This window comes from Adiantum capillus-veneris, chromosome 24, assembly GCF_014529385.1.
Source record: "Adiantum capillus-veneris isolate H3 chromosome 24, ASM1452938v2, whole genome shotgun sequence".
Classification (NCBI taxonomy): Eukaryota; Viridiplantae; Streptophyta; class Polypodiopsida; order Polypodiales; family Pteridaceae; genus Adiantum; species Adiantum capillus-veneris.
In genome coordinates this window covers 13,828,239-13,846,136 of record NC_140954.1, presented here as the reverse complement: position 1 = coordinate 13,846,136, position 17,898 = coordinate 13,828,239, and the positions used below count along the sequence as shown (strand labels likewise).

Sequence of the window (17,898 nt, the reverse complement as noted above, 5' to 3'; positions counted from 1 at the left end):
TGTTATTGACTTGACACTAATTGCATTTTAGTACATAAGTTCGAACATCCTTAAACAAACTACGCCAATAAAATTGCCTTTTAACTAGTTCATATGTCTTTTGAATCCCGCAGTGATCGACACTTGGACTATCATTAATTTCTTAAAAAATGTGTGCTCGAAAGTCGCCAGTAGTGGGTACGCACGCTTTACCCTTGTAGAGTAAGTACCCGCCATCAATAGAGTAGTTAGCATACTTCTCCCCTCCACAAAGTTTATCACTTCTCTTTGAAGTTATAACTCTCAAAGGTGATGAAGGGTCTACGTCAAAAATCTCCGACTCAAACTATACCTAAAAGGCTTGGTTAGTCTCTCCAAGCTAACTATCGCTGTGCCACTCATCGCACCTATGCCTTGTCTCTTCGGACTAGCACTATGTCCTAACAAGGGAGGTGGTCGCATCTCTTAGATGGTGCGATTGCGTACAAGTCGCCATACCCTTGTAAAAAATAGATTATGCTCACAAAAGCCCCACAATGACTCCAAGAACTCCTTTTTCAAGACTATGAAGCTAAATTCATTAATTTGCGACATGAGGCTAAGTGCATCCACTACCACAATGCTATATTTATCTCTCTAGTAATGTATCTAAAGGTCAAACTTATGTAGGATCTCCACCCACCAAGCTTTTCTCTTTAGACTTTTATGGTCCATCCGAACCTCCAAAGTGGTGCCATATAAATAGCGTCTCTTTAGACTTTTATGGTCCATCCGAACCTCCAAAGTGGTGCCATATAAATAGCGTCTCTTTAGACTTTTATGGTCCATCCGAACCTCCAAAGTGGTGCCATATAAATTGGATGTCCCCTTCGCATAAGTACGGCTCCAATGGCGTCATTACTTGCGTTTGTATCCAAGACAAATGGCTCATTCAGATACACTACATTCAATATAGGTGTAGTTGTTATAGCCACCTTAAACTTTTCAAAGATTTTTTGTTGTGCTTTCCCCCAACTTATACTCTTACTTTTTGACCTCAACTAGTTTGTACAAGAGACTATGATCTTCGCATAGTCCTTTGTGTATTGTCAATAAAACCTTGACATACCAAGAAAAATCTATAGTTTCTCAAGATTTTTTGGTATTGGCCACTTGAGAAACTACAGATTTTTCTTGGTATGTCCAGGTTGTTGGTATTGGCCACTTGAGAATAGCTTCCACTTTCTTGGGTTCCTTTTACGTTCCCTTTGCGGATATAATGTGATCCAGATAATGAATCTCGATCCAAGAAATCACATTTTCCTTCCTTTACAAATAGTACGTTTTCTCAATAACTCAAACATTGTAAGTAAATGTTAAAAGTATTGTTTTTGAGATATACTTTAGACTAATACATCATTTAGAAAAACTACTACAAATTTTGCCAAGTATGGACATAAAATACTGTCAACAAGTATCATAAATTTCAATAGTGCATTGGTTAGCCCAAATAGCAAGAACTCAAAATGCCCAAAAAAGGTTCTAAAGAATGTCTTTGCAACATCTTCTAGTTAAATTTTAACATGATGATAACCAAATTTCATATCTATCTTTGAAAAGTACTTTGATCCAAAAAGTTGATCAAACATTTTTAATCGCTATCTTATTAAGAGTCCTATAATCTATGCAGATCCGCATTGATATGTCCTTCTTCTTTACCTGAAGAATAGGTGATGCCCAAGGACTAAAAGTAGGCCTAATAAATCTTTTGTTCAAGTATTCCATTAATTGTTTTTCCATCTCTTTGTACTTTGGAGTGGCTTAATCTATAAGTAGGTTTGCTTATAGGTTTTGCAACGTCAATGCCATGGTCTGCTTTTGGAGATAGCAGCAAGCCATCATCCGATAAATCACCAAGAAACAATACTTATAGTGCTTGTCTACGCAAACAATACTTATAGTTTCAACTATCTACGAAAAAAACTTTTATTACTTTCATTTAAAGCAACAAAATTTAAAAGAGGGTAACAAGAAAATACCTCTACGGGCTGCTCCGTGTAGCTCCATGGAAGAGATGAGAGGGGTAGAAGGGATACTACGGTCATTGTGTAGGGTGATAAGCCTACCACCATGCTCAAACTCTAGCATGTTCTACAAATAACTCCAAACTAAACTAGGGACTAGGCTATACAACTACTCCCTGCTTAAGTACACGCCTGCTCTAGCCAAGTGCATGACCTAAAATTCAAGCGAAGACTCGTAGTCCTGCATGGTTAATGGAACTCCCAAGACTACGATATTCCATATAATCTGATCGTAACCATTGGCCAAGCCAACACTGTATTCATGATGGCTCATAGTCTTAGTCAACCTTAAATTCTTAATAAATGAGTAGTTTAAGTTTTGGCTAGCTCCATCATCTACGAAAACAGTGACTCTACAACTACCTATGGTGCCATACATGCCCACCATGCCATGAGGACCTACACTACACTACCACCTAGCTGATGTCACAAGCATGTTGCTTATCATAATGGCACACCATCACATTGCTCAACTCTCTGAAACTAAGAAGAAGCCTTTGCATTGTGTGTAACTACTTAGAGGATTTAACATCTCTCGTGGCTGGTGCTAGCTTTGAACTTTGGGCATTCGGCCTTGGTGTGCCCTACCTCATTGCAGCTAAAGCAGAGATTTTCCTTTCGTGCTTTAACATAACTCTCTTTTTTATGGATTTTAGACTCTCTTTTCTTTTTAAATAGTCACGGTTTCTTAGTCCAACGACCTCCTTGACTCTCCTGATTCGTCCTCTTTCCTTGCCTCTGACTACAGAACCCCTTTATTTTAAACCACGATCCTTTTTTATTTATTCCTAGCCCTAATTGCCCATCTTGTGCACCGCGGCGCTTGATGTCATCATAGATTTGTGCATATTTGATCCCCCGAGATAAGTATTTTAGCTAAAGAGGTTCAACGTACTCAAGCCCCTCATTTGTGAGACCCCTCTTGAACCCCCGCAAAGTCTTGAATGCATCGATCTCTTTTAACTACTATCTCTTTGTAGTCTAAAGTGTACTGATTTAAGGACTCGTTCTCCATCGAGCACTTGTCCCATAACTCCCATTTTCTCTCTTCTTCATTGATTAGCAAGAACTCCTTTCAAACATCGTTCTGAACTCTGCTCAAGTGGCAGGACAAGTAGTCAAGCTCATCCACCACTTGTATGCCTTGCCAGTCAATAAGAATCTAGCTTCTACAGGCTGCACACGGCTAGGCTACTTTTGTAGGAATGAATGTCTGACCACTTTGCTATAGGAACATATTCATAGAATCTTTGTTCTGCTCTCTTTCCTTGCCTCCAAAGCTAAGAAACTTAAAATCCTTGAGGAAAGACAAACCTCTCTATAGAAATGGTCCCATAGGCACATTAGCCTAGACTCCTGTAACTACGGTTGAGGCTACTACACTCACTCGTGCCACGGGTATCATCCTACTAGGAGGAAGAGGAGAGCCAAATAAAGCAGCCTTCAATGCATTTAAGCGTGTGGAGATGCTTTGAAGCATCATGACTACATCAGCCTGTACTTTTTTCAAAGTGGTTGATTTTGCATTAAAGTATTTGAATATTCTACGAGAGAGCTCCATCTCCATCACAACATTGACAGGATCGGCCAAGTCATAGTCCTTGTCATTGTCATCCAAGGATTCCTCATCATCTCCCTTGGCAATGTCGATCTCCATAAAATTTGGATCATTGTCTAGAAGTCGGTCATCTAGGTCGGTGGCCTTTACGGGCACATCACATCTAATGTCAAGGTCTACGATCGTGGAGGGCATTGGGGGATCATGTGAGGTGACAAAAAAATGTGCTTCAAAGTGAAAAAGGACATATTTCCACATAGCTCGGTTGGGATCAAGTCCGCAACCAATGAGAGTAGGCCTGAAAAACTTAGACAACTAGAGGGCGGGGGGGACACACTACGATCGATAGACAACGCACAAAAATAGAAAACAATAGAGATTCGCTCACACAACTCTTAGAAAGTGACTAAGAAATAGAATAATTACCCCACTCTCTCCTGTGAGTGGAGAATTGGCAATGAATTCAACAATGAGTTGAAAAATCCACTGCAGGAGTCCGTGCTACGAAATCCAAAATTGATGTAGCTGAAATCGATGCAAGGCCGCCCAATTTTGGTGTAGAAAACCCTTTCTCTAAGGCTTTCTTAAAAAATACCATTGCTTGCATGCATGAATGTCCCTTAATGAATTCAATTTTTTTATTATTGCCTTAATCCATGCTCTGTAATAACCTCAGAGCTTGTTATTAGTCTTTGCTCTCTATAATAGAGGATTGGAATGGAGCGAGCTTTTTAAGAGAGATTTTTTGAGATGTTGCTCAACAAACCAAATTTAAAAGAAAAGCTCGTTCCAAAAAGAGTTGTCGGAGTGAGCTTTTTTTGTCTCTCTCTCTCTCTCTATTTATCTCTCTCCCTCTCTCTCTCTCTCTCTCTCTCTCTCTCTCTCTCTCTCTCTCTCTCTCTCTCTCTCTCTCTCTCCCTCTTGAGCGAGCGCTCTCTCTTGAGAGCTCCCTCTATCCCTCTTGAGCTCTCTCTCTCTCTCTCTCTCTCTCTCTCTCTCTCTCTCTCTCTCTCTCTCTCTCGCTCCCTCTCTCTCTCTCTCTATCCCTCTTGAGCGAGCGCTCTCTCTTGAGAGCTCCCTCTATCCCTCTTGAGCGAGCGCTCTCTCTCAAGAGAGAGAGAGAGAGAGTGCTCTCTCTTGAGAGCTCCCTCTATCCCTCTTGAGCGAGCGCTCTCTCTCAAGAGAGAGAGAGAGAGAGAGAGAGAGAGAGAGAGAGAGAGAGAGAGAGAGAGAGAGAGAGAGATGAGAGAGAGAGCTCCCTCTCTCCCTCTCGAGCGAGCGCTCTCTCTCTCTCTCTCTCAAGACAGAGAGAGAGAGAGGGAGATCTCTCTTGAGAGAGAGAGAGAGAGAGAGAGAGAGAGAGAGAGAGGGAGAGAGACCCAACCCGAGAGACCCAACCCGTTACCTGTCGCCAACGAGAGAGTCAGAGTTAGAGTACCACACATTACTAGAGTGGTCAGCTTTTGGTGACATCCAATCTTCCCTCACATTTTTAGCATGCAAACTAATGAATTTACAAAATTATTGACCAGGTATGTGCCTATAATTCTTTAGTGTGTTTTTAATAGAGGGTATCTATACCCTCTTGCAAGTGAAAACAGAAGCAAATGGCCTTGCATAGATCTCACGCAAGTAGCTAGGTGGAGAGTATGGGTCGTGGGCAAGAGTGGAATCCTAGCGCCTACCATGTGTCACGCAAGGGTCAAGGCACAAGTAGATGTATTTTGTTTATGTGTGGATGCTAGTAGTGGATGCACGTAGCTGTGTCTGCCTGACTGGCTGAAGACAGAGCCTCGTCTATGATCTTCAAGTCGATTTCATGTACTTGCATGAGAGTTTTGATGGATACCATGAAGCCAAATACGAATCTGGAAGTTGGAGATTCCAAAATTTTTTAAGGTGGAAAATGTGAAACCTTCACCAATTGTAAGAGCAAGTGAAGGATATTTTTCTATGATTCAAAGACCATAGGAAACCCATGGAGTAGAATAATTATACGGGTATTTGTCGGCTTTCCAGGGGAAGGGAGAGACAAAGATCGATAAAGCAAGGACGATCCTGAACCCTTATATTTCAGGGATATCTAGCAAGATGCTTCTTGAGATAGATTGGAAATGAAAGGCTAAATGAAAAGGAAATGAAAATGGAAGGTGTGCAAGGCCAGGGAAGTAACCCATCTTGGGCAAGGGAGGTTGGCATGAACGTGTGCACATGAGGACGAGCTCTATTGGTGGTAGGAGGAGTTGCGCTAGCAGTACCTACCACAAACATGGGCGCATGTCAAATACGCCAGGAAGGGAGAACCTCTACACAGGTGGGGAGGCATGTCAGTCTCTTTTTTTTCAATGTGAGGGGCATGGCACACTGCATTCACACTCACCATGCGGGCAAAATTTGTAGCAGCTCACAAGATGGAGGGGGGATATGGCAAAAGACCATACATATAAATTTCCTGCACGATACATCTTTTTCCCACAATGCTATAGCTCTAGGCCTCTCAAAGAAGGAGAAAGTCATTGTTATGCCGCTGCCAGACATGGAGGATCGCTATAGCCGGGGTGGGTGCTCTCTCTCTCTCTCTCAAGCTCAAGCTGAGGTGGGTGTTTAGCACTCAACTTGAGCTTGAGAGAGAGAGAGAGAGAGAGAGAGAGAGAGAGAGAGAGAGAGAGAGACCTCGTGCATAAAAGGGGCTTTTTTAACCCCGTTCGACCCTGTCGGGTGCCGCCGTGCTCATTGGTGGTACGGTTGACCCCATACCCCCCCCCCCCCCCCCGTCTCCCGGTTTTGCAAAATAATCATCGAGATGTGCCCCTCGACCGATAGGTGGCTATATGTCGAGGTTCTGTGCATGTCGACACCACCGGACGAGCCGTGGTGGTCAGCTTAAATTTAACATACCCAACAATTCAAATTTAAAAAAAAAACAATATACAAAATCAAGTTGAGCAATTGCACGGAATGGTAGAAATTCGACATTTGATATTATATGAAAAGATTACAAATCTCATTAAGAGAGAGTACATGGGATAAACTATTTTTGATGAAGGAATTCTTCATTTCATAAATTGATTGCTAAAGCTAAATTCGTATTTTTCAATGTTACACGCTTAGCATCCACCATACAGGAAACGCCATTCTGAAACAGCTGCACGAAAATGTCTTCGACGGCATCCTGTAGGGCTTGTAAAGCTGCGGGTTGTATACGTGTAACATAATCTCTATATTCTTCCATTATCTCTCTCATCACTCGAGAGAAGGCCGCTTTGGGTATGATTGGCTCAGTGCTCTTTTAATATTTTCTAATCTCCTGCAAAGCAACTGTGCCTGGCTTTCATCTTTGCTTTTTCTGTGCTGTTGGTGGTGGAGGAGCCGCCTGCCTGGCCCATTGAGGAGGATCATCTTTATGCTTTTTCCTTCTCTCCTCTTGGCCTGTTGTTCTTCAGGTATCACCTTGTCCTTTTTTCTCTTTGCACATTGCTTGGCTCTTTGAGGTATTTTTGAAGGCCTAGAGCTCCCAACCTTTGCTTGTTGGGTGGCTTGAGCTCTATCCTCTTCTGCTTTTCTCTCTGCCTCTGCTCATGCTTGTAAGTTTTCCAAATGAGCTCTCCCAGCCTCGACTCTGTGCCATTCCTCTTGCTTTCTCTGTTTTCTTTGTTCTTTTTGCACTCTGTGCTTCCTTCTGAACTGCCTCTTTATTTTTCATCTCCCTCATTCTTTTCCTCCTCTTGGCCTCTCGTGCTTTAGAAACCGGGTCGCTGGTATTACCTTGATTACTATTTGTTTGACTTGTAGTGCAAATCTTTACGGCGTGGTGGTTTTCATGGTGGTCTGAGCACTAGTTTTTGTGACAACAGGTGACGGCTCCGGATTTTGAAGCGGACCTCAATATTCTTCTTCTGTTGCTCTTGTTTCTTGCGTGGCTCTGTGTAGAGGTGAAATTGGTGGGGGATCTGGCAGAGGTGTGCGGCTGGCATGGTTTGATGGTTCGAGATCACCAAAAAAATATCTCATGGTGGTTAAATCATCTAATTCGATGCTTGGGGAGGCTGTTGGGCGTCTGGAGCCGGTTGGGACGTTGGGTTATCCACTTATGGTTGGGAATGTGGATTTGAAGCCGTAGATTTTGCATGGGGTTCTGGCTGCGTATTTTCTATGGTGTGAGAGACTCTGGTGGTATTGATGTGCGTAGTGCCAGTCTGCTCTTGTGAATCGTCCATGTGGTGCAAGATATGAGTGCGTGCACGTTTATGCTCGAGAGGATCTTCTAGAATGTGCAAACAAGAAATGAACTTCACGTTGTGAGTTTTGACGTACTAATTTTTTTTTTTAAAAAAAAAACTCAATAATACTAAAAAAATAAAAATAACTCCAAAATAAATGAAATTTGACCTATGGAACCACTGATTGGAGCGTCAACAAATCACGTGGCATTACAATGCATGTTTACAATAGAAGTGGTTAGTATCAGAAATTTATTGGTTTTCTGTCCAACGCGTGTCATTTCGTCGCCTTGTCTCCAATCATCGTCGGAATCGATCTTTTGCACTAGAAGCATGATATGATTGTGATCGCATAAGGCTAACCACTTTCTCTGTTCTGCGTTTCAAACTTCTTTGCACTCTAGTGTTCTTCCTTTCTCTCCCCGCTCAAAATCTGTAGAACTAATTGAACATTTCGTATAGGGCATTGCTCTTTTTCGTCTCACCTCCATGCCGTGTATTTTTAAAATATACTGCTACTTCAGATGCCCAATGAACCGAATGTGTCGAGAAAAAATGAGTTATGAGCAAAAAGAATGTGTTGAAAAGATAATAAAACTTTAGTTCAAACACTGATGTTTTTTTACTGCAAAGACAAAGTGTTCAATCCACCATGTAATGTGTGTTATGTGCGTCTCTCCCCAGGCATCCACCATTGCGATGTGAAACTATTGATTACAAACTTTAAGGTGGATACCCAACACATGTTAGCTTTTCCTTTTCAAGCAAACAAAAAATATCATCTACAGACTGCCACACACGAGCACGCGTAATTCCTAGGGCTGCTTCGTTACCTTTGCAGGTGGTAATGTCACATACCTTTTTCCAACATTTGAAACTCATTGGGACTTTGGGAGTCAGGATAGTCTGAAAGAAAATGCTTAGCTTTACTACCACCCATACATATTTTATTAGGACGATCCTGTGTACTTCCAGATGCCTTCTTGGCCTTTGATAACTCTACTGCATCCCCATGTAGGCCAACACTTGATAGAATAGATTCGAGTTCTCTGATACACACTTCTTTTCTTTTTGCAGGCTCCATATTTCAAGCATATTTAATATGGAGCATAAACAACTTGTCAAGAATTCGTAGACGGACATGAAGAGTGCACACATGCATATTTATCAGAGGAATCGATAAAATAGGATCCCAATTTGGATCGTCCACGTCTCAATTAGGGGGTACACTCTAGTTACAACTGAGGATACCTTGAAATCATTTCTGTGGTGCTTTACCCACTGTTTGTGTAGTGGACACACCTTTCGCAGAGTTGACTGCAACTTTGCCAGCCTTACCCTTACCGTCCTTTGACTTGCTGGCCTTTGAACCCTTGTCCTCAGTTCCTAATGAAACTTTACTGTGGCAGCAATAAATGCATGGAAAGAGGGTCATTGCACCTTTCTTGCACCCTAACATACACTTAAGAGTTTTCAAGTCTCCTGCTAAATGCCACTCCACTTGAAACGTACCCAAACGTGAAACCTGCAATCGTTGTCCTTGTTGTTGTTGCCGAATGACATCAACGATTGGGATATGATTAAAATACCATTTGAAGGACTCGTGTGTTTTGTGTGGGAGATGAAAGCTGCCATTCATCAAATATTCTTCTATGACTGAACACCTAAACAAGTGCTTTCCTTCTCGTTGGCATTTAGCTCAACATCGATGTCCACCAAGGCTCTGTTCATAAGCGTGATGCTTACCCTTTTGAGCCATTGAACTTTGACAATCTGGCACTCATCAAGCTTCATCACAAATATAACTTTGCCATCACACTCTTCCTGTGTCAGCCCATAAAATCTAATCATTGACTCCTGGAGCTTCAACAAGTCAACATAAACATTATTGAACTCGTTGTAACGAAAGGATTTTCTCTCTTCTAATGGCAAGGAATCCTCCACATATTGAAATCCACTCAACAAGCTTGCAACATCATTATTGGCATACCTTTTTGCAACATTGACACTATAAGTGTTGGCAGCAACCTAAACAAACCTTTTTCTCTGTGACCTAGTGTGACAATTCTAACAAAGCTTCGTAGGCCTTAAAACTTATTCATGCGCTGTCACACACCTACATCATCTCCTAAGGCGACACAATGCTCTTTAGCTCATTGAAATACTTCTGGAGCAAAACATTAGCAATGCAAACATTGGATGGATCATCCAATAGCTCCACCAACTCCTTTGACTTGATGATATGCTGTAGTAGAGTATGTCCATTTGTTTGAGCATTGGAATCGATTCCCATCATCATCCGAGCCAAGTTCCTGCATATTGAAATAATATTATAGCAACGCGCACAAAATGTAAGAAATTATAAGCTTGCATTCTAATGAAGAGAGAGAGAGAGAGAGAGAGAGAGAGAGAGAGAGAGAGAGAGAGAGAGAGAGGGGAGAGGAGGAGAAGAAAAAGACGAGAAGAGAACTTTTAATGCCATGGGGGAAATTGCAAGGGACCTTAACATCCATGTGACGAGTCTTGGTAGAGGCAAGCATATGCAGTGACCAAATTGAATGCAATTCCATCTATCAACTTTGAAATTTACTGACATATAGAGTATGTGACCCCAAAATCGCCCCCCCACAACACACAAACGCACACGTCACAAACCCCAACTCGGATAAACAAACAACCTATTGCTTTCCAAATGAGATGTGCATATATGAAAAGAATGGCATATTGACTTTGCCTACTTAACGCTAACGTGTAGGGTCATGGGCATACCATGATTGGGAGGAGTGTGTTGGGTGGAGCTTGGCATGGAAAGGAGGATACCTAGCATGGACACCCAGAAGGAGGATTTGCTCTTGGTCAACATTCAAGAATGGGGAGACAAACTAATCTCATGAGTTGTTAGATTTTACATCGTAAAGAGTACAGAGTATTGATCCAAAAGACATAGTTGTAATTGGTTGACACAAATGTGGAGAGTGCTTACAACTTATAAGTTGTTAGACATTGCCTCAGAAAAAGTAGAGTGATGGTTGATACGCATTAAAGAGCTTCAAAATCTCACATGAGAAGCATAGGCATGGGCCCATCACTATGGCAGGAAGGAGTTTGAAGGCTGCTCCGGTTATTATTTGATGTGTTTTCTAAAAACGCAAAGTCTTGGAATGTGACAGCTTGGCGGATGACTATGTATGCTACACGAATTATGCTAATCAAATTGAGATTGTTTGCATCATGAAGGGCTTTGTTTGCGCTAGCTTCTCTATCGGATGCACTATATGGCCACTCAAGCATTTGTTTTGGTATATATTGTTGTTATTGGAAATTATTTCAAGTTTATCTATTTGATGCCTTTGGATTCATAGTTTTTATGGGTGGAGATGCCATCCACAATCACACCTCTTTTCTTGTAATGAATTAAATCTCGACTTCTTGGGTGATCAAAATCCGTGTTCTTGCGAAGAAGTAAGAGAATCTTAGTAGAATCAATTGCACAAGACAAATCTTGAAGGCTCAAGAAACGTGGTCAATCAATGAAGTGAACAAATGTCATAGTATGTATGACAAAGATGCTTATGAAGAGACGAGGTGGAAAACTGGAGGATTTCAAAGGTCGAAAGACCTCGAGTCAACTAAGCCTAGCTAAAGTGCAAAGGCTTTTTATATATTGTTTTATGTCGAGGTTGGATGTCAATAGCGGGGATGTAGCTCAGATGGTAGAGCGCTCGCTTAGCATGCGAGAGGTACGGGGATCGATACCCCGCATCTCCAGTGCACGAATGTGTATGCCCCTCTCATTTCTAAAGATGAGGAAGGGCCATACTTTTGTGTATGGCTCCTTTTTCTCTCTTGTTATTCTGCACTACCTTCCGTCATATTTGCTGAAGGAGCAAGGGGTAGATGGTCTCAACCTTCAGATTCAATGACAGTATTTTCAATTTTTTTTTTTTGAAATCGTGGGTAACATTGCTATACTCACATGCTACCGCTGCACACAGCCATTAGGACTACTCTGTTGCAAGGGTGGTCCAACAACACACGGAAGGGATGAGAGCTAGAAATCATCATTTATAAGAACAGTTGAAGGCACCACATGCATATGCATCAATAGCATGTGAGCCGTGTTGTTACCCACGATTTCAGAATTTCTTTACGGAAGGGATGAGAGCTAGAAACCATCATTTATAAGAACAGTTGAAGGCACCACATGCAGATGCATCAACAGCATGTGAGCCGCATTGTTACCCACGATTTCAGAATTTCTTTTCAGAAATACTATCATTTACATATGCATGTGCTGCCTTCAACTGTTCTTATAAATGATGATTTCTAGCTCTCATCCCTTCTAAGAGCATTCTGAGCAAGGCAATTCGTGCCTTGCATTCTCCAAAACGGGCAACCATCAGGCATATGAGACTGCATGTGCGCAAGAGCGCCCCTTTGAATGATTCAGCCAAGTCACAGGCAAAGAGTTGGCCTAACATGCTTTGCTTTGTTGTAAGGTGGGCAAAAACTGTATTCAACACCAAGGATGGCATACGCCGCCTAATTTCGTATTAATCAATGCCAATGTTAATAAGCACATCTACGCATGATGCAAAAATTTCCACCAAACTCTTGGCAGAGCATCTTCAAATTCCAAATAAAGAGAATGCAAAATTGATTCTTGACTTGACAATGGAGCACTCTCACACAGATTCAAAGGGTACAACATAACTTTGAACATTGCAAGCTCATATACAACCATATATAATACGATACAATTCGGACCAGGGCCGGGAAACCATTCTCCAACTGCCTCAGAGAAGCTTGCCAAGACTGGCTCTTTACAACATAAAGCAGATGCTTTTCTGCACATCTGTCACTATGTTTACAAAGAATACAAATGAGTGGAAACACATCAAAAATGTGTAAATTCAGGCCCATCCAGGCCACCTGCAACTCCTACATGTGCCATCAGAATGGTGCACCATCATGTTGTTGTTATCTTGGTAGGGTGAGAGTTTCTGAATCCGCAATCGTGATGGACACTAGGGATGAGTCAAGCGAAAGTTTCTCCGACACAAAAAGGTTCGAAAGAGGAGGCTTCTCTACTGGAATGGTGCCCTCCAGCATCTGTACAACGCTGCTCATCTTCGGCCTTACGCTGACTTCCTCTTGTATACACCATAGTGCAATACTCAACATCGTCCAAGCTTGCTTGCAGACACTTTCATCAAGCTTTCCATGCAACAAAGGGTCCACCATATCCAAAACAAGCTCCTCCTGCATCTTCTTAAAAGCCATTGTGGGTAAAAACCAGTGCTCTGGGTTGGATTGCGATTGATCGACGCTCCTACGCCCACTTACAAGCTCAAGCACTACCATTCCATAGCTATACACATCTGTTTTGCTGTCTATACCCGCATCGGTAAGCCACTCTGGAGCAAGGTAACCCGGGGTTCCCCTCATAGTAGTCACAAGCCTGCTTTGCGCTCTATCCATGCTCCGTGAAAGCCCGAAATCCGACACCTTTGCACGAAACCGCTCATCCAGCAGTATGTTTTGCGGCTTCACATCCAGATGCAAGATCCTCTCTTCACACTCTTCATGCAAGTAAGCCAAACCACGCGCTGTTTCAAGAGCAATATTATACCTTGTCTCCCAACTGAGGAATGTCGATAATGGCGACATAGAGCTCTTCTCTTGGAAGATCCATCTATCAAGAGAACCCCGAGGCATGTACTCATATACGAGCAATCTCTCAGCTCCTTCCGCACAGAAGCCCTTCAAGCAGACAAGATTCAAGTGCCGAATTCTCGATATGATCGCAACCTCTGCACAAAATTCCTTTTGTCCACGACCCTCGTGCTCGAGGCGCTTCACAGCGACTTTGGTCCCATCAGAGAGAATGCCTTCATACACGGATCCGAACCCACCTCGTCCGAGCTTGTTGCTGAAGTTCTGCGTCGCCAATTCCAGAGCTTTGAATGTGAAGCGGGTTGGGAGGCCAGTTAGGGTTTTGAGAAACTCTGCATCGGCTTCCATATCCAGCTCTCGTGCATTCACAGTGCGCTTCACATCCTCTTTCGTTTTGATGCCATAGGCGTAGCGCAGACAGACCAAAAGGAAGGCTATGGCGACGTTGCTGAGGGTCACCCCTACTATGTAAACGGACTGTGAGTGCTTGTGGGTTGCCAGACCATTTGAGAAGACCACAAGGACACTGATGGCCCCTGAGAGCAGCGTTACCACCCAACATATGTATTTGCTTCCTTTGCTCTTCTTGCAAGATATAAGCTCTTCTTTTGATTGCAGAGGGCTCTCCATCTGCAAATGTGTGTGTGTGCGTGCGTGCGCGCGCGCGTCTGCGAGAGAGACAGAGAGAGTGTGAGAGGAGGGCCTCCTCAGGAGTCCTCACGAAATTTTCCAAGCTATAAAGTCAACATCGACTCTTTATCTTGTGTCACTCTTCAATCGAATCGAAAGGACAGGTCATGTTGGCATTGTAAAATAGAGCGCTTCTTTAGCCACATTGTGAAGTGTAGGTAGAAGTGGAGGATGAATCTATCTATCTATACCATATTATGGAAGAGCGAATTCAGGCGTCCACGAAATGGAAAGCATGCGAGCAGCAATACTCATGAAAATTGAGGTCTTCTAGCACCTTCCAGAAGCTCCTCTATGCAGCAGAGAGTCGGCTAGGGCAGGCATACATACATACATACATTCAGTCGTTTCACCAACAGTTCTCTCAAACCGAGGCCCACTCCTCTTCTGCATGCTTGCTTTCGCTCACAAACCATGGCTTTCGCTCGCAAACAATGCCTTTAGACAATGTTTGAGTTCTCAACACATGGCTCAACATGTTTGGCTTGATGCCGGTCCTCATTGCTCTGAAGGCCAAGGGCATCGAGTAATACATTGGCGAAGCTTAGCAGTCTGCTGATGCAGCATCCTTCCTCCCCAAGGACCCCTATGGTCGCGCGGTCACCCGCTTCTGGGCTGACCATATTGACGAGAGAGAGAGAGAGAGAGAGAGAGAGAGAGAGAGAGAGAGAGAGAGAGAGAGAGAGAGAGAGAGAGAGAGAGAGAGAGAGGTGATGCGGCCCGCAACCTATGTGAAAGTAGGGCGTGTGTGCTGCAGAGAATGCTTGGCGATGAGACGGGCATTTGCGAGCATTTGATTTTTAGCCAGGTGTCGAAGCATTTGCGAGCTTTAAATTTGATTGGCGAATCATCATCGCCACAAGTCATCGAAAAAAACATGATTCCCATGACATTACATTTGTGGGGGTGGCTCCAGGGAGTGGGGAGCAGATCTATATCAGAGAGAGAGAGAGAGAGAGAGAGAGAGAGAGAGAGAGAGAGAGAGAGAGAGAGAGAGAGAGAGAGAGAGAGAGAGAGAGAGAGAGAGAGAGAGAGAGCATGAGAGTAGGAAGAGAAAAAAAAAGAAATAGTTATATTATGGAAGAGCGAATTCAGACGTCCACGTGGCAGGAGCTGGGGAGCAAGGTGGTGAGTCACCAGCAGCTAGGTCCAGGTGCTACAATGGTTGGAAGAAGCCCAACAGTCAGCCGAGTGGGGGAATGGGCTTTGGAGAGAGAGAGAGAGAGAGAGAGAGAGAGAGAGAGAGAGAGAGAGAGAGAGAGAGAGAGAGAGAGAGAGAGAGAGAGTTGGACGGATACGCCGCGACGGACGTCAGCACAGCGAGAACTCACCTAACAAGATTTGTCAACTAAGGACGAAGCTTGACCCGCATGCGCGTGGAAGCAAGCATAGGGTGTCAACCTACACTCGACCGACTCCTAACTAATTCCTATAGAGGTCTCTACCCAATGTCTAAGCTACAGCCTTCATGAGTGCATAAGAGGAAACTTCCTACAACGCTTTTTAGAGCCGAATACCCATCAAACAATCTCGAAACGCCACAGAACTTGAAGGAGACCCTACTAACACCAATAGGTCGCTCTCCCTAAGGTCTATGAACCAAAACCCCAACACAAAACACCTGATGCAAAATCACGTAGGATGTCTGGTCGAAATTTGCGGGTCGTCGTTTTCGTAATCTAAAGTGCTTAATGTGTAGCTCTACTCAATGCGAACGCGTGGATATGTTGAAATGCGAAAACGGATAACGTATGCTCACCGAATTACCAAATGAAGCTCGTAGATGGAGCTCGCAAAACTGGACCGTACGTGCACAATGTAGATATTGGCATGTAGCTCTCGTCGGGGGCAACACGTTGTACTTCTCCGCACTCAATTCCGACCACCAGTGCACGCGTAGCGTCAAGATGAAGCTCTCACTCTCTCTCGTACACAGTACGCTCACTCACAGACTTCAAACTTTTTTAAAATGACAAAATGTTTTTTCATTAAGGTCAAAAAGTGGTATAAATACCTTACAATTCTCAAACCCTAATGTTCCAATTTAACCATTTACTCAATCTAAGTGTCAAAACTGGGATACAATTTGGAAACTTCTGCAAGCCCCAATATTTACAAAGGTGGAATGTTGAGTTTTCTCAATAAATGAATAATTACAAAAAATAATAATCTGCCGAGCAGTCATGTTCCGTAGGGTGTGTCCAGCTTCTAACACTCCCCCCCTCCTTGCTCATGTCGTCCCCGACATGGCTGTTGAGCTGCTTCTTCATCTTAGGCTTTCTCTCATCTTGAGCAGTGACTCATATCTTGCATGTTGAGCTAGTAGTGTGGGGCCGAATATGTCAGTGCTGATTGTGAAGAAGCCGGTGTAGAAAGCTTCTTCAAAGGCCTGGAGGTGATAGGATGGCAAAAACATGATCCTTTGATACAATGCATGTATCACCTCCTTGGAAGGGTGACCAGACAGATCGTATGCACATCTGTATGTATCTTGAAAGAAGAAGATATTGTCTGTCGCCTGGCTTGGTTTGAATGTCTCGAAGACTGCCAAAAGTGTTTTGCAAATATTTCTCATCATAATGCAAGATAGGTCAGGCGAGCCAGTGAACAATTTGATGCGCCCGTTAGGGTTTTCACCATGTATTGAACACTTATTCTCTCGCCTGCCTTCAAGCCTGGCAGCTTCGGGTAATTTAGCCAAGTAGGTTGGCTTCTTTGCAATAGCTCATGGGCCTTCCACGTCCGCATCCTTGGTAGAGGGTAGAAACTTAGGTTATCTCTGATGAATTTTGGTGCCTCTACCAGATAGATTAGATACTATGGATATTTTGTAAGCCATGCCTTTCTCCATATGGGTTGAGAGTCAACTTTCAACTTTACCCCTTCAGGCTTGGAGATGTCTGTTGTGTATAGTGGCACTGTTGGCTCTTCTCTAATTCCTTTGTTGATTGTAGCAGCTTCGTACTTTAGCAGAGGATATGGGAGAGAGGGCTGTAGCCATTCACGCCGAAGGTTGCTGGCGTCTATCTTTTGAATAGTCATTGATTTAAAGACCCTCTGCTCCCATTCCAAGGCTTCTTTGGCCGTATCTCTGATTTCTGCTTCTATGGCCTTTCGCAGCTTCTCTTCTTCTTCTTGTGTCAGATCTTGTGGCTCTTGAGAGGGTCCTACAAGGATTTCCTCTTGCATGGGTGTGTCCACAGGATCTACCACATTCTCTAAATCTATTCCTTCCATGGCTTCTGGCCCGCTGGTGCTGAACTGCTCTTCTGTCTGCTAGCCTCTCAACTCTTCTATTTGCTTTTGGAATGTCTTCTTTTCTGCTTCAGCTTGCTCTCCCATATTCACAAGGAGGTCGTTCAAATCAGCATTTATCTTCTCCGCCTCCTCAATCTTTCTCTTGATGGTTTCCAGCTCATTCTGCATTGCCTTGTGCTCTTCTTACATGCGGGTTTGCATGACCACTAACCCCTCGGCCATCATCAGCCTCTGCTTTTTCTCTAAGGTTAACTCCTTTTGGAGCTCTTTCATTTATTCTTCATAAAGCTGACTCTCTGAAGTGGTGTGAGTCGAGCTAGTAGCTCTGACTCTGGCAAGAGATGCCCGTAGCCGTTGGATGGTTTGATCTTTAACTTTAATCTGGTCTTTGAGCTCGATGACCTCATCCTGGCTAGCCTCCTGCTCTATCTTTGCCTTCTCTTTGGCATTCCGC

General features: G+C 43.4%; 1 protein-coding gene and 1 non-coding gene across 2 annotated transcripts; one reads left to right on the top strand and one right to left on the bottom strand.

The window, feature by feature from the left end:
- Positions 1-11,515: 11,515 nt before the first annotated feature.
- TRNAA-AGC (transfer RNA alanine (anticodon AGC)) lies at positions 11,516-11,588 on the top strand. Its single transcript has one exon. It is a non-coding gene; the product is annotated as a tRNA-Ala (tRNA).
- Positions 11,589-12,514: 926 nt separating this feature from the next.
- Positions 12,515-14,217, bottom strand: LOC147425979 (G-type lectin S-receptor-like serine/threonine-protein kinase SD2-5). The gene has a single exon (XM_086498996.1). The coding sequence runs from the start codon at positions 14,124-14,126 to the stop codon at positions 12,801-12,803; it is 1,326 nt and encodes a 441-aa protein (XP_086355122.1). The 5' UTR covers positions 14,127-14,217; the 3' UTR covers positions 12,515-12,800.
- Positions 14,218-17,898: the final 3,681 nt, after the last annotated feature.